Genomic DNA, 23,109 nt, shown 5'->3' with positions numbered 1-23,109 from the left:
ATAGAAAAAAGAAATATCTCCTGTGTTGTCCATAAAGGGCCCAAAAATTGAACCCAAAGTTGAAGCATAGGAACTGCGATGGTATGCCGACGATAGCTAAAAATCAAAACCAGTCGGACGATGGGAAGCTTCAGGGGAGGGGAAAGGGAAGGGGAAAGGGAAAGGGGAGGATGATGAGCCATGAAAGGGGGAATGCTTTCCCAAGCATTATCATCGTCATCGTTGGCGTCTTCGCCATCATCCTTGATGGCAGTTCCACAGTTCCAACGATCATGGCGGAGGAGCAAAGAAGGAAGGAAGGGTATGGAACACGCCAAAAATGGCGGAGATGAACACGCCAAAGCGGCGGAGATGAAACACGACAAAAACGGCGGATAAAGATGCACGCACAAATGGAGGAATAAAATTCAAGAATTTTGCTAGCAAATGCCTAGCAAATTTCAAAACCAAGATGCCTAACGACATCCAAAAACAATCGATGGATCAAACAAACAATCGAAGCCCTAGCAAAACATTCACGGACAATAGCTGCAGCGATCAAGGCGAATCATGATCCATAATCATTTCAATGGCCCAACAATTCAATGGGTTCTTTCTTCTACACGGTTGAAGGAAAAATTTATCCTCAACTTTTAAGACCCACACGAACAATCTCACTCACAAAAAACTAAACAAATTGATTATCTCATTCATCTTAAATTTAACATGTGAAAACATTGAGGTCCATTAATCACAAAATAGGATCTTTATCCCCTCAATTTACCTGCCCATCAATTTCCTCAATTCCATCTAATAGGGGGTGGAAATGATCACCTTGCCCTCGCCCGAACACACTACCCAGGTGGGATCCACCTCCCCCTATCAGATGGAATTGAGGAAATTGACGGGAAGGCAAATTGAGGAGATAATTTAATAGTCTTATCTAACGTGGCATGTGACAAAAATGGCCCCCCATGTTCAGCCCTTAGAGAACTCTAAATTAGATTTTCTTTGCAAGATTAAAGGGTTCCTTAGAAAAAGGCATTGAAACAGGGGATTTTCATGTAGTAATCCCCTTCTTAGTAAGGCTCCTTCCCAATTAACCGAATAATAATAAGTTAGCCCATTAATGTCACAAGAAACAAGAATCTTTTTGGGGTTTAGTCATAGGAATCATTATTCCATTCTGAAAGTATAATTCAAATCCAACAAAAATTCTTCTGTTTACAAGAAATAGTTTATCAGAATGCACGGCAATTAATCGTTTTCGGGTTCCTACTCCATCTTGGCCACGTTAACTGGAGTCCAACATTTTTGTAATTTTAATTAAAAATTTAGAATCCATATATATAACGGAAAAGAAAAAGAAAAAATAAAAAAATCTGAAACACAACACGAGGCTCACCTACTACGTAAGTCCACCAGCTGGTCAATCGCATCCATTCATCTGGATACTTCCTTAAATATTCACCATTGATTTTGTCTTGGTGATTTAGTATTTGGTCCACTTTCTCTCTATCTACATATCGAACGGTGAGGGTTTAGTGATCTATAAGTGGGGTCCAAAAGTATATCCAGATGTTTTCACCAATTAAGGGATAAAGATTAAGTAATTCACATGTGAGATGATAAGGATGAGTACACATTAGTCAACAAAAAGTCTAGCTGTTTCCATTCATAATGTGATTTGGATTTAATCTCATTTATTTATTATTATAAATATAAATAAATAAAATAAAGTAAAAATATAAAATAAATTAAAAAAGGTCGAGCGGTTGCTTCTGCCTCGGGTTTTTCTTTTTCTGCAGCTTTTCTTTTCTTCCCGTCTTCTTATATCTCTCTCTGTCTACTCCCTTTTTGATTGACGCCTCCGCCGAGCGCATCGGGATAGTGAAAGAAAGAAAGAAAGAGAGAAGCTCAGCTGTACGAAACAGCATCGAAGATGAAGATTAACGTGAAAACTTTGAAGGGTACTCACTTCGAGATCGAAGTCAAACCCGACGACACGGTACTGCTCTGTTTCCTTCTTCTTCTTCCTTCTGATGTTTGAATTTGGTTTTTTTTGTGTTTATAAACAAGCAATTCTCCTTTCTGTCTGAACATGAAAGTTGTTTAGTAGTTCTGTTTGTTAATGGTTTAGAATGTTGTTAGTGACCGTGAATTAGGGTTTATCTTACCTTCATTGTTCTCCCCCAAAATTCGTGCTAATTCTTGTATCTATGTAATTTTAGATTTAGGTTCTTGGCCTATTACGAAAGAGAAATTGTGAAATTTTTGTACAGTTCCGTAAATTGAACATCCTTCTGTGAGTTAAATTTTGGTTTGGGCTAGGAGTCAAATTTTGGACGTGGCAATTTTATTGAATTCTTTGAGTTGGGTTTTGGAACTTAATTGACCAGGAAAGCAATAAATTTAGTAACTTTACGTGGTTTGCTTTGAGTTTGCATGTGGTTGGATTTAGATTGGGCTTAATTTAGTGGCATTAGCAGTTAAATAATTTGCATTTACTTCTGACTAGGCCTAGTTGTAGGTTCGTTCGTTTTTCCTATGGGTCTCATTCTAGGGAGAAGAGTGAGAAAGTTTTTAAGGGCCACTTCAAGTTACTATAGCAGTCTTCTGAAAAGATTGTTGATGTCAACATATTTAGTTGACAAGTTGTCATTTTATATCTTCACATTATGATTTGGCATGCAAATTCCAATTTTGTTACAGTTTGGTTGGACAATGCAAAGAAATCCATAAGGTTCAATTCAGGGGACTTTGATGTTTTGGCTAGAGTTGACAAGCTTTGGCAGTTGATGAGGTCTTCTGTATAGATTGAAATATTAGGGCCTTTACTTTCAAACCTCCTTAGTCCCTATGAGCTCGTGCAATGTTTTTTAAAGCTTCTTTAATAGCTGGGGTATGATTCTATCACTTGGATTCAATGGACAAAAAGTGCCAAGTTTGAGTAGTTACTCCTTTCTTGTGGAGTTTGTGGTTCTTTTGCCTCTTCTTTCTCATTTCCTTGTATCAAGTGTGATAAAGCATATTAACACTTGAAGTTTTCCTTGGACTTCTTTCTCCTCTTTCAGTATGTAACCATATTAAGAACCCTGGGTGTGGAAGAGCAGATAGGAGATACCTATATTTTTGACCCTTCATTGCTGAAATGTGGAATAATTACTGCTCAAACTTTTTTCTCTCCTCTTCATTATGCCCTCATAAATGTGAAATTTTGATAAAGAATGGTGAAATCACATGTTTGTTCTAATAAAGAATACAAATATGCTATTAAGTATTTGATAGAAGTCTTTTCAAGTTGATGCAGGACCGGCCCAAACCTGTTGGATAATACATGTGAAGATGAACTGGGTCCAATTGGGTTTTTGGGGTTTAATAGGATAGTTAATTAGTTATTTATTTTAGATTATATTTATTCATTGGTTTATCTTGTAATTTTTGTTTTAGTTTTAGTCGGCTATTATTAAAAGAGTTAAGAGTCCAAGTTAGAACCTTGTTTTAGTTTTAGGTTTATTTGGGCTCTTACTTTATCTTTAAATACTCTTGTAATCATCATTATTTTCAGATTTGAATGAAAAGTTTTAGGTTTTGTTACCAGATTGGTATGACTCAGGTTGTGTGACCACCTCTTCTCCCCTCCCCTGAAATCTTCTTCTTCTTCTTCTTCTCCTCTCTCTCTTTCCTGTGCGAGATCCCCTTATTCTCCTAGTCTTCTTCCTTTCTTCAGTTATATTATTGCTGTTATTACTTTCTTTTCACTGGAATCGATACCCTGTTCTGGCAAATGTTCTAGGCTAACAATAGAAATCCCAATCTCCCCAACTCCTCCATCTTTCTTCCTCATACCTTTGGGAGTGGACTTTGTTGTCCTGGGTGACTCCAATCCTAAGCTTTTAGCCTTTGGAAACCATTCAACTTGGAAGAATAAAAACGGATATAGCTCCTGACTCTGCGACTACCGCCTCATATGGTTTGCAGATCTGGGGTTGTCCTCCTTGGCATCACCCTTGGCTATTTGTGGTGTGTAATCTTAATATCTTCGAGTTGCCGACTTCCTCCCAAAGTTCTAGTCTCCTCAGAACTCATCAATATGACTTCTATTGTCCTAAAACAAGTCTGGTTTCAGCTTCTGGTTTACGTTGGAGGTAGAAGACGATACTTCTTTCTTTTCACCCTTTTAGTTAAACCCTTTTACAGCTCAAGTTCCAAAATTACCTTTGTCCTTGTTCTTATTCAAGCCCCTATCCTTTACTATATTTTCTTCCAAGTTTGTCCCTAGACAATAAATAATAATCCCTTGCATATCCCCTTCTATCCACTTACCTAGTTAACCCTTGCAAATTCTGGTTATTTACAATTATGCCACTGGAATTTAGATTTGAGTTACCTATTATTCGAGTGGGCCTACAAGCGATCTGAGTAGGGTTTCGGGACCCCGGATCCGCATCACAAATGCTACTACAAACTCAAAAAAACAATATTTTATTTACAAGTAAGAGCTGCAAATTTTATTTGATTTAGGTGACTTCATTCAGTTGAGGATATGGATGGTGAAGGTAAAATATTTAATAAACACATATCTACTTTCAGGCTTCATCTGATTGGATGTGAAGTGATGAAAAGTAATGTAAATTATAACAAGAAAAGAAAGGGAATAGATAAAGGAAAATAGACAGATTTTAGATAAATTTCTGTTTCATATTTTCTGCCACAATTTAAGTTATTGTGGTTGAGAATTGAAGTAAAACTTAGTTCCTACATTTAGAAAGTTTTTGAGTCAGCCATGTAATTTTGCTGGTAATGTTAAAAAGTCCATTTTTTGTTTTGTTTTTACTTTACATCTCTTTTCAACATTTTACATCTGACCAGATGGAGCCTTTAATCATGGCCTAAGATGGAAGTATGTTGGTACTGAACATTTAACTTCTTTGAAGTTAAAAATCAAAATCCCCAATTACTAATAAGCAAACAATACAGCAACAGTAGCACAAATCTTTAGATGATGGCAAATAGATATCATTGATCAATTCCTCAGTACACTGGAAAAAGATTCAACAAAGCATACTGCGACGCATATAAGGGTAAAACGACATGCTGCTTCCCATAATTTATTTATTTATTTCTTTATGTTTGGGAACCCAGACAGCATTTATTGAGCGCATGACATAATTGTAGCATCTTGCGGTCACTTCACATACAGCAAAAGGCAGCAGTTTCCAAAGAATGTGACTTCCATTAGTAATGCTGAAGGAAGGCTATGAGAAAAATTGCATTTGACCTTGTATACCCCATCTTTTATATGTACTCTGAAGAAGTAGAACTAGATAAATATGGCATAGTGAAGAAGTGATTTATGATTTCTCTTTCTTCATGCACATTACACACCAAGTAGTTAATTAGGATTTTTAAAAAAAAATCTTTGGTCGAAGTTTCTCTTCCAAATCTCAGATTTGAATCATAGTCCGAAATCTCGCGAGATCTCGCCGAGATTCTCGGTTTTCCAATTTCCCGAGGCGAGATGGCCTACGAAACTTAAAATGTCAATATCTCTCCGAGATCTCGGTTTGACATAGGAAAATGCCCATGTAGGTCCTTTATATGAGTGCCAGATCTCGAGATCTTTCTGGAAATTCTTGGTATACAGACACCTATCTATGCCAGGAACTAAGACAGAGAAGACAGACACTTATTTATGCCTAATATCATTTAAGTAAATGCTGAGATATTATTCATAAATAAGCAAATACCCCCCCATTTGAATCCAATAAAAATGGTTAAAAAATCAAATTCCAAAAGAAAAAAAAGTCAACCCCCCAGATCAAGAACAAAAACTGGATTTTCGGTGATAGGTGCAATTTTCAACTTTCTAATGCTGGGGTTTTTCTTAAATCTAAAAATTCCATAAATCTTATTATGGTAAAACATTGCTAAAAACCAAAAGTGCGGTAAAATATTCATTTGTTTTGATGTCCAAAAAATTATATTCATTCAGAGCGATTTTGACAGCATTCGCGCACACCGAATTAAGTTTGACCAGTACATAACTCTTTCAATATAAATCAGATTTTAGCAATCTTGGACTTGTTGGAAAGCTATGTTTTGAAAGCTTTCCAACAAGTCCAAGATTGCTTAAATCTGATTTATATTGAAGGAGTTATTTAGGCATAAATAAGACTGTTTGTCCTGTGTCTGTCCTGGTTTCTAGAATAAGTAAGTGTCTGTCCTGCTTTCCCACTAACTGAAACTCCTATTTGGACTTTGTTTTTGCAAAATCTAATAATGCCATTGCGTTTAAATGGCCTGACATAGGCTGTATACCGATTTTCAGACCCAAAAGAGGTCTAAAACCCATCGAGATGGGCTTCCGAGTCAGAAAAAAAAAGAAGCACAAACTCGGCGAGATCTCGGCCCAACTCGGTTTTTTGTTGGGTCGAGATGGCTCCGAGACCCGAGTTTTCGAACCTTGATTTGAATAAAATTCTAATGGATTACTCTATTCAGCTATAGGGACAATGTATCAAAATTTGAACTTGATCCAAGGGTCTGATCTCAAGTTTCAGAAGAGTCCTTCTTGAAAAAGGACTTTCCAAACTAATAGCTGATATCAGCAAATAATTGGAATTATTCAAACAGTAAACTGATAAAATCAGGTTAAGCCATAACAGACTGGAAACTAGATCTAAGAATGGATTAAGATCCTGTCTTAGAGATTGAAACAGAGGAAAAAACAGCAATCGGATATTAGGTATCAAGCCTGATAAATAAGAAATTATAGTAATGATAGGATTCTGATATTCTGAACCCAGACTCAGATTTTAATACCACAGGTAGGTCCAGATTAAGATCCAATTGTAAATTTTGTGGTCAGAATTGAATACCAACTTTTTTTTCAAGGCGACGCCTAGGCATCCAGGTGCCCTTTGCTGGAAGAGCGCCTTGGTCGCCTAGGTGATGCTTTGACGCCTTGCTGGTATTCCCTTGATTTTCTCCCCTCTGATGTCTAGGATTGCTTAGACGCCATGAAAACTATGATACCAACCGAAATAAACAAGAAACTGAGAAATTTCAGAATTGTAGTATATGCAAAATTAAAGAAACTCAGAAGTACTGACCTGTTTGTAGAGATTAAACGATGAAGGAGGTGGTTAGAGAGGAAGGTATGACCAGGCTTCTCACCTAAGCATTATTGGAGTCCCACCATCAGTATTGGAATCTCACCAATGAGTAGTGGAATCTCACAACCAGTTTCTGAGTCTCACAGAAGAAGAACTGAAAAATCCATCTTAATTTCATTAATAAAATCATTGGGGGGGCTCTATGCTCTTACAATAATATATAGAGTTGAGTTATTAGGTCTCAAAACTCTAAAAGGAAAGTAAAACAGAATAGGAAACTAAAACAGAGTTTTAACATATCCTAAACTCCGCCTACTGTGGGCCAAGGTTTAAAATCTAGTCTTGTCTCGCCATTTTGGGCTGGTCGAGATTTCCAAAATATCCGAAACCGAAATTTTGCCGAAATATGGTATTTGGCCATATTAAGGTCTGATACTTCATGTACACCCTTATTTAAGCTAAATAAACACATTTAAACTTTCATATTGCAAAAAAAAGATCTCAAAGTGGTGTTTTGGGTTTGCACCCTTGATTGACAGTATACAGTCGGACCCTGATGTATAAATAGTTAAATACACATTGTTTAAGTAATATACCGAAATTTCACAAAATATACCGAAATTTGAACATTTATCATTTCGGAAGCCCATCTCGTCTCGGTAGTGTCGAGATTTCCGAAATATGCCGATATATCGGTGATATATTGCGAAATTTTGAACCATGCTGTAGGCTACTTGAAGTGCTTTAAATAAATAAAATTATATTATAATATGGGCCTGGACTTAATGGGCCTAGCCCACTATTTACAATAAAACAAGAAATAAAAGAATCTAGACTAACAAAAGCCCATTAACGATCTGGTTTATGGTTGGATCAGAAGCCTGGAACAGAACCAACTAAACTGGTTGAAAGATGAACTGCAAGCTGGGTCAAGGTCTGAGTAAACTCAGTAGCAGCATGACTGAGTTATTGAGTCAAATTCTTCTTTCTCCTTTGTTACTTTTTAAAGTACATTCCTTGATCTGCATCAGGAAGCCTCTTGAGGCGGTATGACATTAATCAATTGCCTTGAGTATGTCATGTTGAATGGCCGGTTGATAACCTAGTTTAGAAATGAATTAAAACCTCCTCCTGTATTTAATCTACCATTTGCATTGTTCAATCCATCAAGGAATGAGCTCCTCTTAATTGAGTTCTGGATTCTATTGCCATTGGCATCTAATTATTCATGCTTGATGCCATCAGATTTTTTTGGCATTGCAGACTGTAATATTGATAACAATTATCTAATATTCATGATTCCAACATCTCGACTGCCTAGCATTCCTCTTGATGCTTTCCCATGTTTTGTTGTATCCTTGCCCTGAAAGAAGCAGATAGTTTGTCTTTTGACTTGATTCTAAAGTGGCTTCAACCTCCAATGTAGATCAACATGGATAGATGAAATTTTCACACTGGGGAAATGATTATTATTATCATATCAGTTGGATCCTAGTATCATACCAGTTTGATCCTGGAAGCCTTTGTGAAGAGCTTCCTATTTAAACATAAGTTTCTTGAGCTTAATTTTGATTACCAAGTTTGCCTGCCATATAGTGATGATGATGCAATCCAGGATTTGGAAACCTTTGCTTGGATCGCTTATGGGCCCACCCAATTACTAAATTCCAAGAATATTAGAGGGTTGTTTGGTAGGTGAATATGGGCAGGGATGCAGAAGGGTTACGAATTAATGACCAGGGGTAGACTAGGCAATATCATAATATAAGGAGAGATACAAAATCATAGTTGTCAAGGCGTCCATGCCCCCTCCAACGCCTTGATTCGCCTAGATACCGCGACAACTATGGACAAAATTTAAGATGAAGGGAAGGGGTATTCTGGGAAAGAGGGGGATATGGTGAGTGGTGACAAATATTATAGTGTCACCAAGTCTTCAATCTCCAACTAAAACAGGGAGGCGGTAGAACCAGCATAGGTTGGGGTGATCGAACTCAACCAAATGGGTTCGAATGGACTCAAAAGTTCTGGGGAAGGTCGACCAATCAATGGCCTATTGATCTTAGCCATCATACTCTCGGCACAACAAGTGATGAAGTGAGATTTAAGGACTGAAATTGAACTGGCAGGAGGAATAAAACCCAGGTATAGGTTTGGATTCGATCTCTCAGCTGTGTTAGTTTCAGCAGGTAAGGCTCTGGGGTTTCAGTTGTTGAAGTCCAAGGATCTCTCACCCAAAACCATGGTAAGAAAGAAGAAAAGGGGAAGGAGTTCGATGCAACAAAAGGGGCTGCAGGTAATGCTAGATAGAACAGAAACAAGAAATAAAGAAACATGGGAAGGAGAATAAAGAAAGAGAGAACAGAAGACGGAAGGAAGCAAACGTACCAGAGTTAGGGGGAAGAAGAAGAGCAGCACCACAGCCAACTAACTGTAATGTAGTCCTAGGTAGGTAGAAGACCCACTAGGAATCAGTAATACAGGATCTGCTGTGAACAAGCAGTCCGATTGGTGTAAAATATGGAATTAGGTCAAAATTAGGGTTAGGGTTAGGGTTTGAAGGGTTGGTTATGCTAGGCAGGTGTAGGTGAGTCTATCGGTATTTGTCCAGTGATGGTTTGATGAGCAGAAGAGTGAAAACTTAAATGCCAGCAAGTTAGGGTTTCGGGTTTTTAAAAAGAGTGAAGTGAGGGAATCTAGGGTTTAGAAGGGGAATTAGGGCAAGGGCTTCAGGTCAAGTTCTCTAGGTGTAGAAAGGGTGACTTGGCCAAGGTGGGAAGGTCTGATGATAGCTGGAAGTTGCTGGACTGTAATTTAGGGTTTTTGGTTTTAATGGGAGTTGAGGGAATTTAGGGTTTTGATGATGGGATGGGGCAGAGGTCTGGATCGAGTGGAGGGGGTGTACTGGGGATGCTGTGGTTTGAATTTGAAGTGATTCTGATGGTGGGTTAAGTCTGTGAGTGATTTAGGTTATGAATATTTGAAGAAAACAAAAGGGGGAAATTAGGGTTGGGCTGTAGAGGGTTTAGAAGAAGTATGGGGATGGGGATGCTGTCACACTTACTTGCAGTAGCTGGGAGTAATCGGCAGCAGCTTGAATAAAAATTGGATCTTGGAACTTGAACTGGAAACTAGAACTTGAAGAGAACCACTCGGGCTTTACACCGCAGTGTGTCAATTGGATCAGACTCCAAACCCACCAACAAACCACCCGGGCTTCACACCACCAAAAGGTTTGATTGGATCAAACACCAATCCCACCAGCTTTGATCACACACAAAGCAAAACTTCAGTAGAAGAACAATGGCAGCAGTTTGCAAGAGAGAAATTTCATAAATAGTGAGGTAAAGAGGAGCCCCACGGTTTGCCTTTATTTATAATGGCCAAAGGCCCAAATTCCTATGCAGCATAGGAATAGGAAATCCCTAATTCTTGGCTGAGTCTAAATACAAAACACTCCCTCTCTAAAATTCATGTAGAGGTGTGGACCCTAAAATAAAACTTAAGAAGATTCTAAAATCACTTAAATTGGACCAGTGGTTCAACTGGTTCAATTTAAAACACTAAAACATGAAAGTAAACTAAGTATAGGGCTAATCCCGTATGCAACTTATGTACCCCAACTTTTGGCACATAAAAGTGGCCTATTACATAGAAAACCCATGGGACCGAAGGCCCAACATGTCTATAATCCAACACTAAACTTATTTCTAGCGAAAGAAGCCCAATTTGGTGATAAACCTGCATCAGGCAACGCAGGCTACAACAACCAAAACAAAAAAAAAAAAAACACTATTATTCATTCCATTCTACGAATCTCCATCGATTACATGCATATAAATAAGGAAAGAAAAAGACTACAATAAGGAAACAATTTTAATAAGATTCCTAACCAAAATCAACTCCAAGAACTTGCTAAACTCTTCCTACATATACTACCCAAAATAAAAGATTAAATAATATTCTCCCAGATAAAATATATCTCCTTAAATATCCTACTGTACCGACAACCCGGTTTGGAATTGATTCCTTGTGGTCTGGTACTGTTGAGTCAAACTGGTCCAGCTAAATATCTGTATCAGATGGTTATACTCTGCAGTGCAGCACAGGTTTTGTACACAATTTTTGTGTACCATGGCAGCTCTTAAGCCACGTTGTGATTTATGGAATTTATTGGTACTTGTTGCTTTTCATTTGGTCATGGGCTAGGATTGGCCTGCTTTCAGGGACCCATTTGGTTTAAATCGTAATGTTTCATAGTGTTCTGAAAAGGGAAAAACCTTGGTTGCTGAGGATACCCTAGAGTTGGGATCCACACGATTTTGTGACTTCTTTATCTCTATGGAGAAAATATTGGAATTATATTCGTTATAGTCTCCTTCTCTTGATACATGTTTAAATTGGAAACTTCCTTCGTCCTACTTCTAGTTCTCATGATCTGTTCCACTTCAAGTTCTTGGAAACACTTGTATATATGCAACTTGTAAGAGACTACTTAAGATATTCCCAACCATAGGGCCTGAAACTAGATGAGTATGGCTAGTATGAAATAAGACTAAAATTCTTGCAAGACAAAAGGAACTGCCAGTAAAGAAAAGTATGTGTGCTTAATACTGGATCATGATCTTAACACTTTGAAATGGCTTGATCTTACAATTTGGTTCATAGATCTATACTTCATTAGGTGGAGGTGGAGCAATGTAATATTATAGTCCAATAGTGAAGGACAATATTTAAATTAATAACAGTCTTATTGTGGGGCCTAGCGGTAGATATTGATTTTGGTGTGTTTGGTGGTTTCATTGCTTTCCGTGGGCTATAAGTTAATTGTTTTATTTTATTAAGAGTCTATTGTACTTCCCAATTTTTGGATTAGTCAATTTAGGTAATAAGAGTCATTTGGAGGAGTGTTTCTTTCTTTTATGGGTCTATAAATATGTAACCACCGATGATTTATGATGGAATAGAATGGATTAAGAATTATTTGGTTTGAAATGTGAGTTGAAGCTCTCTTCTATCTCTTCTTTCTTAACTTTTAGCCATTCAAAGGCTATTTCTTTTCTTGTCTTATTTCTCTCCTTACCTCATGGTAACTGCTATTTTCACCCTCATCTTATATTAATTGATCTAGCATCACTAGTTAGTTTCTTTGTTACTACTGAGATTTTATTCTGTTATCATCTTAAATTTTTTTTATTTTTTATTTTATACCATTAGATCTGAGATCAGTTCTGGCTTTCATCTAGCTGTCAGATCTGGATCTCTTCTATTCTATTAGTGGGGCCTCGCAAGCCATTCAGTTCTATCAGATCTGATCTCAGTATCAGAGCTAAACCTGGCCGGTAGATACCATTGATCCTATCCTCCGTTTGTTGTCTACTAACATCTTCAAGTTGTGCAATAGAATTGCGAAAGATTGAAGTGAATCTTGAAATACTCGACGACTAACTTAGGGAATTTAAGAGCCAATCGCTGGTCACATCCCATTGTGTGGGACCTTCCTTCTATAAACTGATCTTACTTGTTGAGCAAAGGATGAAAGAGCTAGAAGACGAGTTGATCATGGAATATCCTGAAAACCTCAAGGGGAGTCCATGATCATAATCGCTGATGAATTGATTAAAGATTCGATTGAAGATGAAGAGCTTCATTGTGAATATTATGTTAAAGAGGAGCAAATCATCATTCCTATGGAGATTGAACATGTGGAATTTGTTCTTCCGCAACATATCTTCAACATCAAAATTCCAGCAGACACTGATTTTGTCCAAGTTATTCGAGAGAAGCATTGGATCATTGAATCAAGGCGGCAGATCGTGAATGCTGATCAAGTGGTGGTGATTTTCTCATTCTACAAAACTCGAGGGCAAGTTTTTTTCAAACAAGGAGGGAATAATGCAGGAGTGTGATCGCAACACTTTGAGATGGCTTGATCTTACAATTTGGTTCTTAGATCTGTACATATAATAGGATAATATATGAATTAATATCAGTCTTATTGTGGGGTCCAGTGGTAGATATCAATTTAGGTGTTTAGTGGTTTTATTTCTTTGGTAAGTAGTGAGCTTTAAGTTGTTTTATCTATTGTACTTTCTGATTTTAGGATAAATTGATTAAGAAATAAGACTCATTAATGGAGTGTTTTTTTTTTCCCGGTCTATAAATATGTAACCACCTGTCCACGGGCGGCCACCCCCATGACTTATTATGGAATAGAATGGATTAAGAATTATTTGGTTTGAAAAGTGAGTTGAGCTCTCCTCTCCCCTTCCCCCCCCCCTCCCCCCCAACCCCAAAGTCTGATTTCTTCTCTCTTCTCCCTATGCTAGCTCTCTCCTTCCTTTCTCGATTTGTTAAGATTTTCTCTCCTTATTTCTTCTCTCCTCTCACGTTATTTCTTTAACAGATTTATTAGTTTCCTTTTTTTCCCAATCCTTTCTCTACTAGATCCTATTATTTTTTGGAGAATCTTATCTCTTAACAGTGACATCTCACCCTCTCTCCCAACTTTTCTCCAAGCGGAAACTAGTTTTTCCTTATATCTACCCCTCAAGTCACTCCTGTTTTCTCTCCCATCTTATCTTAATCGATCTCACATCTCTAGTTATAGTTTATTTCTTACTAAATCTGAGATATTATTACTGTTTTCATCTTCTATAAAATCTGACCTTCAGATCTGGAATATTCTTTCTTTATTTCTGACTGTTAGATCTGAGTTCAGATTTGGCCCACATCTAGCCGTCAGATCAGGATCTCTTTCACTCTAGTAGTGGGCCCATTACTCTCAGGCTAATCAGATCTGTCATATCTGATTGAAACTGCATCAGTGCTTCTTGAGCATGGCTTGCTCAATCATGTGGAAAAAAAAATCTCTGCAGTTTGGGCTAATTGTAATGCAAATGGAATAAGCCTTCCAGTTAATACTGAGACAAAGGAATATGTGGACACCAGTAGCAGAGGGATGGAATTAATGTACATATGTTCTTTTTTTTTCTTAAAGAAAAGAAAAAAAGGGTTACCTGCCCATGTTTCTTGGTTCACTTTGTCAATTGAAATTTGTAAATTTATGTGCAGGTTGCTGATGTGAAGAAAAACATAGAATCAGTCCAGGGTCTAGATGCTTACCCAGCTGTACAACAAATGCTTATTCATCAAGGAAAAGTTCTTAAAGATGCCACAACGCTGGATGAAAACAAAGTTTCTGAAAATAGTTTTCTTGTCATTATGTTGACCAAGGTAAGACTACTTGCTTTTGAAGTATCTTCTTCTTATTTTATCTTCATAGATGTGTCGTTGGGCATATTGTTTTAGTTTTGTCCAAGTTTGAATGGAGGATTTAGTAAAGTAAAAAAGGGGAAAAAATGTTTTTCTCTTGTATTGGATATTTAAACTAACAGATTTCATTAACCCAATTTATTCTCATCATAACATGAGATTTCTCATTGTAAATTGGATTGATTAGGGATTTGCATTTTGCTGTGCTTGTCTGACTTGTTTTCCTGTCTTTAAACAAAGGTGCCATCACCAAGTGTTAGTTAGCTGACTACCAACTTTTTATGTGATAATGTTAACTTTTTCAATGGCAGCTAACCTGGATCAGAAATTTCATTTTCAAAGCGGAGCAGGGGGGGGGGGGGGGGGAGGGCATCTTTGTTGGTCTCACTCATGATAAGGATACCTTGGGGCACCAAGTTTGCTTAAATTGGATGGGTGGAGATGCACTCCTTTCCTTTCCTTTTTTTTTTTTAAAAAAAAAAATTGATATTTTCAAATTATAGAGAAGGAACGTATGTTGGTGGTTCTCTTTGATTGACACGTGGTGGATCTATTGTATAGTCGTTGATTTCTGACTGTCATTGGGATTTTGCGTACATTGTTTTACAGTTTAGTGGAAATTATTAGTGTTTTGCTTATGTGACGGACCTTGAAAGTAGATTAGCTGTTCTGATTTTCTTAATGATTTGTATGTTATTATTTCGTCATTTTATTTGTTATCATCTTGATGATAGTAACTGAAGTAACTGATTCCTTTATGTGGCATGCGGTCCAAAAAAAAAAAAAAAAGAATAAGAGCTCATCTAGTGGAGGTTCAAGCACAGCGGCTATGGCTACAAGTCAGGTAAGATTAAAGCACATACTATATTTTCTATATTGTCTTCCATGTTTTTAAATAACGTTATCTCTATTGTTAATCTTCTTCGCCCTAGTATAATGCCATGTCATCATCACATTGTTAATTCCCCTTTTTGAATATAATAATGAAAACCACGTCGTTGTCTTCTGGTTCAAGCTAATGTTGAAGCTTAATGCTATTTTTAGTGGACATGATCTCATATCATTTTTGCAGTCTTTGGTTTGATGTAAATGCAGAAGCCTTGCTGGATAAAAGCTCTATCCAGTTTGGAAGCCCAGTTCAAGAAGAACCTGGCCTAAATTGAGCCATTGGTTCCAGCAAGGGTAGTTTAGATATTTAGTATATTATTATATTGGGGGTATTGTATAAATTGGATAGTAATATTATCTGCAAAGGGTATTTTGTAGTTTGGAAATTAATGTTATATGGAAGTCTTAGCTGTTGATCGAAACATGAATTAGGAGTGTCTAGTTTCAGTCCTTTTGTTGGAATGGGGATACATGGTTAGCAGGCAGTAGAGTAGCTGATATCAATTTGCGTTTTAATAGGTTATTTTGTTTCGGATGACGATTAGGAATCCCTTTATAAGTTGGTATTGGAATTGTTAGAAACTTATGAATGTGTGCTGCTCCCCTTCCAATCGGTTAATCAGTTGATTGAATGGGAGTTTTCATATGCTCATTGTTGCTTGACTGCTGGGACCAAAGGTTTGTTCGTTCAGAGTTGTCAAGGCGTACCCTAGGCATCCAGGCGCCTTTGTTGCAATGTTGGTGTTGCCTTGCTTCCAGGTCCCCCCTCTAACGCCTTGGGTCACCTAGAGGCCATGACAATTATGGTTCTATTGGAGTGTTCTTCTCTTTTCTAGTTCTCCTCCAGTTCTTATTTCTTCCATTTTTCATGTCTATTCTTATTCTTTTTCACCTGGGCGGTTACCTTGTTTTTTGACCACTTCTTACCTATCTATTCCTTGTCATATCTTCGTTCTTATTGATTAGTTCACTCTCAGACTTGGTAGTTAAGGTTCTGTCGTTACTGTCTAATAATTTATGGTTTTGGACCTGATGTTAATGTTCTATCATTACTGCTATTGATTTCTGGTTTCAGACCTGATGTTAATCTTTCATTTATTACAAGTACAAACTACTGTCCTGTTTCTCAAAAATATTCAGTTGTAGACTTTCACAGAGGGCGGGCCTTGGTGCAATGGTAAAGGTTGCCATTGTGACCAAGTAAGTGGTCACGGTTTTGAGTCTGGAAACAGCCTCTCTGTGAAAGCAGGGGTAAGGCTGCATACATTATGACCCTCCCCAGACCTCACAATGAAGGGAGCCCCGTGCACTAAGTACACCCTTAGACTTATCTTGCCAACTAAAATTCCAGTAAAGTAATATTTTCTGTGCTGGTTCTACTTACCAGGACTCAACGGCTAATTCTCAAGGTTCAACATCTATCGATTTGTCTTTTGAGTATTTGCACATCGGATTTACGTTCCCCGTTTTACCATCTACCTCTCTTTCATTTTTTTTTGCTTTCTGAAATTTAAAATCTATTTACTCATAAATCTAGTCCTTGTGTAGTGTTTTGTAATCACCTGTTTAATTCATTATTCTGATCCTGATTAATCGTAGATTTCTGTTTAGTTTCTCAACTTCATTAATCCTATTAATTGTGATCCTGGTCCTTTAGGAGTGGTTCTAACACTCAAGAATTCGAGATTCTTTCCAGACTCTGAACCACATAAGATTTAATAGCTTTGGAACACCACTAGGAATGCATTACATGATCCCTATTAGTTTCTAAACCGTTTGGAACCTTGGTTAGTTGTTCTCTGTTTTTTTAAAAAAATATGTTAATAACTTTTCTTGCCGAAGAAAGAGAAAGCCAACTCTCCATGGAGGAGATACAACAAAATTAAGCACTCCGGGAAAAAACAAAAAGGAAAGTCACAATTGATTTGATTACTCTTAACAAGAAAAGAAGGAAAAAGGTCTATGTATATATATGGTCTGGGATTCCTTAAAGAAGGAGAAACTGATTTGCTCATTGATGTGTTCAAGGGTAGATAAGATAGGGTTAATAGAACACAATGCCCACAGGACAGAAACCGCAATCCCAACAATACACGATATGGCAGAATAGAAAGAGTTAAATAAAACAAGATCCAACAGTCGGATGGGCCTGATATTTGGATTGAATAGCCCTCTTAATATGACATTAAGACCCTCCAAAGGACAAACTGATCCAACGGTTGGATCTATTGTTAAGGAGTGTAACAGAAATAGGAACTTAAGGACTAACAGAAATTAGTAATTAGAAAGAACTGTCATAACTTTCAATCAACTGATCAGATGGTTATCAGATTTAAGACACACAAAGGACTATCTGAGAAGGACAATATACTAAAAGAAGGGATCAATCCAAGGGCTGGATTGTCCAGAATGACAAACTAATTCCCTGCACAGCCAGAATTAGAAGGTTAACAGAAAACATGAATCAGACCTGCTAAACAGTGGATTTTAGTGCCCTTCGATGGATGGGACAGTAGGGGAAGATAAATAGAACATTAAATATCATTCTAAAATCGTGGACTGGCAAGAGGAAAGTCAAAATAGCAAGAGAGATTAAACTACCAGAAACCATGGGTGACTGGGAAACCAGAAAACCTGCAGAAACTGATATATATATCAATAAAGATGTAACAGCACAGTCCCCAAAATCTTAAATAAAAGTGAGAGACCCTAAGAGAATAGCCACAATTTACCTTGCTGGAATGGAACTGACAGAATAATAGAAAAGAAGAAATAACAGAGAGAAAATGGAAGAGGGAAAAAGAGGGAAAGGGGGGGGGGGATATGACCTGGCTTCATCACCAAGGTCTGCAGGAGGATTCACCACTATCCAACCTAGGCTTCACTACCTAGTGATGCAGATTCATCACCAAATAGGGCTTGTTTCATTGGGAATAAGTCTAGGGTTGGGTTACATACATGTTGGGCCTTTGATCCCATGGGTTTTCTAATGTAATAGGCCACTTTTATGGGCCTAAAATATGGGTATATAGGTTTCATACGGGATTAGCCTAATACTTAGTTTATTTTTATGTTGTTTATTGAACCGGTTCAAATTGGTTGCATCCAATTGGTTCAATTTAAGTGATCATTTGACTTGGTTAAGTGGTCATGTGACAACTTAATTGGTCATGTGATGTAAGTTGGGCTGGATTAGGACTCTATAAGTCCAGCCATGTTTTGAGTCTATTTCCTTTTAGTATTCTAGTTTCCTAGTCAGTTTAAATTACCTAATAGGTTTAGGGATAGGGTTAAGCCATTCCTTTTTAGTGTCTAAGTCTATTTTTGAGTCTTCTATATAAGTTTGTAAGGGGGGCCAGCATTACATACGAATTTGATTAATAAAAATTAGCTTTATGCTTGCTGCCATTGCTGCTGCTCTTTGTGAGTGTATATCCTTGTGGATCTCAAAGTGGTAAAGGGTAGGTGGACTCCTGCGACTCCTTGCATTGTGAAGATCGGGAGGCTCTTTCAAATCATCAAGCTGCTGCCATTGTCCTGCAATACAGTGAGTTTGAACCTGTTTTCTTATTTTAAACCTTCTTCTATCATCCTTCATCTTCCCTTAGACCTAATCCACAGTCCCCTTCAATCCATCAAACCCTAATCTCCATTAAACCTGCAACTCTTACTTTAATTAAGACTCCCTTATAACTAAAGATCTGGCCATCAATTTCGAACCATACTTCCAGCCTGTATCCCCCACACCTCTCCCTACACTCGACCTTCAACCCAGTCCATAATCTCCACTATATCCTCTCCATTCCTCCACTCCATTAAAACCCAAAATCTGCAACTCAATTCTGTCCAGAATTGCAGAATTTTAAAACCTGCCCAAATGCTATTATTTTTATACCATATTGACCCTCTAGACCTGCCCATTAAAGCGATATAAGACCCGTTCCCAAATTCCCATCCTAAACCCTAGAATTAACCTAAAACCTAGTGCTGTCCATTCGAACCAGCAACCCTTTTTGCTATTGATCCTGTTATCTGGCTCCTAGTAGGTCTCCTACCTATCTAGGACTACATTACCTAGTGTTGCTCTTGTTTCACCACAAGAGCTGCTGCTCCATAGAAGAATTTTTTCCCCCAATATACTCAAAACCATATTCTCTTGTGGCCCTTCCTCTTTATTTGTAATGGGCATAATATCATTACAAGAATAGAAACTCCCTATGTGGGGGAGTAGCTTGGCTGCCAAGCAAAAGTTTAAAAAAAAACTAAACAATGAAAATAGAGAGTACATGGAAATAGAAACTCCTGCTAAGCCTAGCTATTAACTAAGTAGCATTTACATGGAAGTATAAACTAATGGAAACCACAACTAGACAATTAGAAACTCTTATGATCTTGGGCCCTTGGCAGCCTCCATCTTTCCCAAGCCACCTGTCCACATGGGGGCCACAAATCTGTTTAAAGATCTCCCTTCAGCGCTTCTGGTCGATGGCTTATATGGCCAGAATATGGGCTTAAGTTGTAAAATGATAGATGGGCTTGATATGAGCCTAAGTGACTGTACACACATGGGCCCAAACAGGCTGAAAATAAAAGAACTTAAGGATCTATCATGGGACTGTTTAAAACCATTTATATTAGGCCTGATTTAACCCAGCCGTGGGCTAGTTGGGCTGGCCCTCTCTCTATTGAAGCTGGTCTTGCACTGCGTCACTCATGGTATTAAGGACCTATCGTGGGGCTGTTTTAAACCATTTATATTGGGCCTGATTTAGTCAAGCCGTGGGGCTAGTTGGTCTGGCCCTCTCTCTATTGAAGCTGGTTTTGCATTGCGTCACTCATAATATTAGACAGGGTGGATGATGTGGATTGGTGCTTTACGAGTGTTGTCTGTTTGATGTATGCCAAACTTAGTGATAGCGAAGACTACTAATGATTTACCAAACAAAGATAAGGATGTTGAGGTTTATCATTAGAGAGGTTTGAATCATAGATGAACATATATTTAGGGGTAGTACCACGGTTTACCGACACAGCCAGCAGCTGCAGCAGCTGCTAGGAAAGAACAAAGGGGAAATAGCGGGAAGAAGTGTAGCTGTTTTTTGTCACTGTGCTCATGTTCTTTAAAAATTTTGGGCTTATAAAAATCTGTTTTGACTTGGATCTTATAATTACATTAAGTTCTCACTAGCTTATAACTCAATAGTTTTCTTTTGTTAGATACAACACAATTTAGGCCTTATGAACATCTTTTAGGACATTTATAATTGAACACAATTTTCTGAAGAGAGAAAAAGTTTCATTCCTGGTACTCCACTCCCCCTTCCCCCTTTTGGACACATTCTGGTGGAGCCCCTATGCCCAAACCCATATCACACTGATGCAGGAAAATCACATAACTGGGGCATATTTTAGTGGAAATAAGCTTGGATTGAGTAACATAAACATTGGGTTTCTGTTTAAAGTTAGCTAAGTCGAGTTATAGAATCATTAGGAATTTGAGTCCAGATTACATTTAATTTTATGTTCTGTTTTAAGAGTCCTAGTTTGATTAGGACTGTCAAATAAGTCTGTTTTAACTATTCCAAGTAGTAGTTCGAATTCCAAGTCATTATAGGAGTGTTAGAGAGTCGGTTTAGGAAACCTATGTAGCGATGTAGTGGCCTATAATTAAAAAGGGCGTACCCAGTGCATGAGGTCCCGCCACTGCGGGGTCTTTTTTGGGGGGGGGGGAGATGTTCGCAGCCTTACCCCCGCTTCACGGAGAGGTTGTTTCCCAATTCGAACCCGCGACCACCAGGTCACAGAGCAACCTTACCGTTGCTCCGAGGAATTCACATAAATGAGTGGAAATAAGCCTTGGGTTGGGTTACTTATGTGTTGGGTCTTTGGTCCAATAGGATTTCATTGTCATTGGCTAATCGCCCTTTTATTGGGCTTATAATATGGGTAAAAGCTAAGACTACGAGATTAGTTATGTGGGATTAGTTTAGAGTCTTTTTTATGTTAAAAGGTAACTAAATCAACTTATCAAGTCCTAAAATCATTAGGAATTTTAATGGCCTCAAACACGGATTTGTGAAATTTAGCTTTCAGGTCTTCTGAAAATTCTGTTGTGGATTCAGAGGTGTGCTTGGTGGATTCCAAGTGGGGCTTAGGTGGATTCCTAGCCTAGTTATCCTCCTTTCTTTCTCTTAATCACAGGTTAGAATTTTCAGTTGTCTACCCTTTGACATATATGGATTTGTTCAAGGGTCAATTCAGTTCTGTTGCAAATAGCATACAAGTTACTGTTCTGTTTTGGCTCTATACTGAAGTTTGAGATTCTGTTACACTACTTTCTGGAGTTCTGTTATCAGTTTTAAGATTTCTGGTCAATTGGTATGGTCCTAGTTTTGCTAGACTCTCTCCTAGTTTCACTAGGATTAATCTAGATATTTTTGTTTCTGTTGTTACTTGTTAGACTTGGCCCAAATTCTGCAGGCTGATTCTATTAGCAGAATAGATTATTCAACTGTAGTTTTGGTCTCTTCTGAACTCTTGAAAATTTCTAATGGAATCCGCAGTTATTTTCTTGTTTTATACTTTCCTACTTGCAATAGGCTTATTTTAGATCTCACAATCCAGCTATCAGATCTTGATCAAACATTGCAGGCGTATTCTACTTGATGAACTAATCTATCGATTACAGTTTCAGGACTATCCGGTTGTTTTGCTAAAGTTGTTGAATTTCTCTGCTTTTCTGGTTTTGTTCCTAACCCAATTGCCCACATCCTAAACTTTTTGGGGTGAAGGGACTTGAATTTTCTGCATATCATATCCAATCTCCATGCCAATTCTGGTGACATTCAGTAGCACTTACAGATAGCAAGATGAGGGCAGCTAGCTGGGTGGTTCAGTCTTGTGCATCAACATCTACTATATGCACTCTGAGGAGAAGCAATAAAGGACAATGGGAGAGTCCAGAATGACTCTGTTATTTTATTTTATTAAATGAGTGACAAAAATGACTGGTTGAAGTAGTGAGATGAGATGTCTTTGGTTCATATTTAAAAGTAGGTAAGGTCCTAGAGTGGAATTCCTTGCCACGATGAGTGGGTACTTTTTCCTTTGCACCATCCATTATTTAAAAGGGGGGGGGGGGTTATGGGAGATCTGCATTTCTCCTAAATCTCTTTGATTGATGTATTTCTGAGTGCTGGTTGCTGACTGTGCTCTGATGGTGAGAATGGTTGATGCAGTGGCTTTAGAATGGCTGGATAAACATGATAGGCTTAGGTCCAGTCCATTCTTCAAGCCTTTAGGCTCAGGTTTGGGCCCAAACCATACCATCGTTGGTATTTGTTTTTGGCTTTTATTTACTTGGGGGTTTATTTTGTTTCTTAGGGGAATTTCTTGTAATTTCCTTCTTTTAAAAAATGTTAAATGCTAGCTGTCGAGAGTTGATAGGCCCAATTACTAGTTTTGGTCCATAGTTTTAGTAGTTTTAGTATTGGTAGTCGACTTGGTTAGGTTGTTTTTCTGTTTGTCTTTGTTTAGGTGTTTGAAGTCAAATAGATTTATTGTTTCTGAATTTATTTAAAGCCATACCCAAGGTTTAAATACTTGGAATCGGGTCCGGGATCAATCCTATTGATTATGATTCAAATTGTCGTAGAATCGGGTGGGAATTGGTCTAAATCGGCCAGCACAGAAAGTTAGTCAGAATCGGAATCGGGGCTGGTCGATTCTGATTCGGATCGGCGGTTCGAATTCGATTTTTTAAAACCATGCATCCCCCCTCCCCCCCAATTTGTTAGATAGCTGAATAGATTTTTTCTCAGGAATATGCAGTCTATTGTCCAAGAATATA

At 37.9% G+C, this 23,109-nt stretch overlaps 1 protein-coding gene across 5 annotated transcripts in view; it reads left to right on the top strand.

Annotated features, from left to right (window-relative positions):
• Positions 1 to 1,750: 1,750 nt before the first annotated feature.
• Positions 1,751 to 23,109, top strand: part of LOC122664561 (ubiquitin receptor RAD23c-like) — a 38,941-nt gene continuing 17,582 nt past the window's right edge. For 3 of the 5 annotated variants that reach the window (XM_043860429.1, XM_043860428.1, XM_043860426.1), the window contains exons 1-3: positions 1,751 to 1,987; positions 14,172 to 14,333; positions 15,163 to 15,216. In XM_043860429.1, coding sequence (XP_043716364.1) covers positions 1,922 to 1,987; positions 14,172 to 14,333; positions 15,163 to 15,216 — 282 coding nt within the window. In that variant the 5' untranslated portion in view covers positions 1,751 to 1,921. The remainder of the gene's footprint in view (positions 1,988 to 14,171; positions 14,334 to 15,162; positions 15,217 to 23,109) is intronic. The other 2 variants (XM_043860431.1, XM_043860430.1) reach the window with 1 other exon arrangement.

The sequence above is a fragment of the Telopea speciosissima genome, chromosome 6 (assembly GCF_018873765.1).
Source record: "Telopea speciosissima isolate NSW1024214 ecotype Mountain lineage chromosome 6, Tspe_v1, whole genome shotgun sequence".
In the NCBI taxonomy this organism is placed as follows: domain Eukaryota; kingdom Viridiplantae; phylum Streptophyta; class Magnoliopsida; order Proteales; family Proteaceae; genus Telopea; species Telopea speciosissima.
This window is presented reverse-complemented; position numbering and strand designations above follow the sequence as displayed.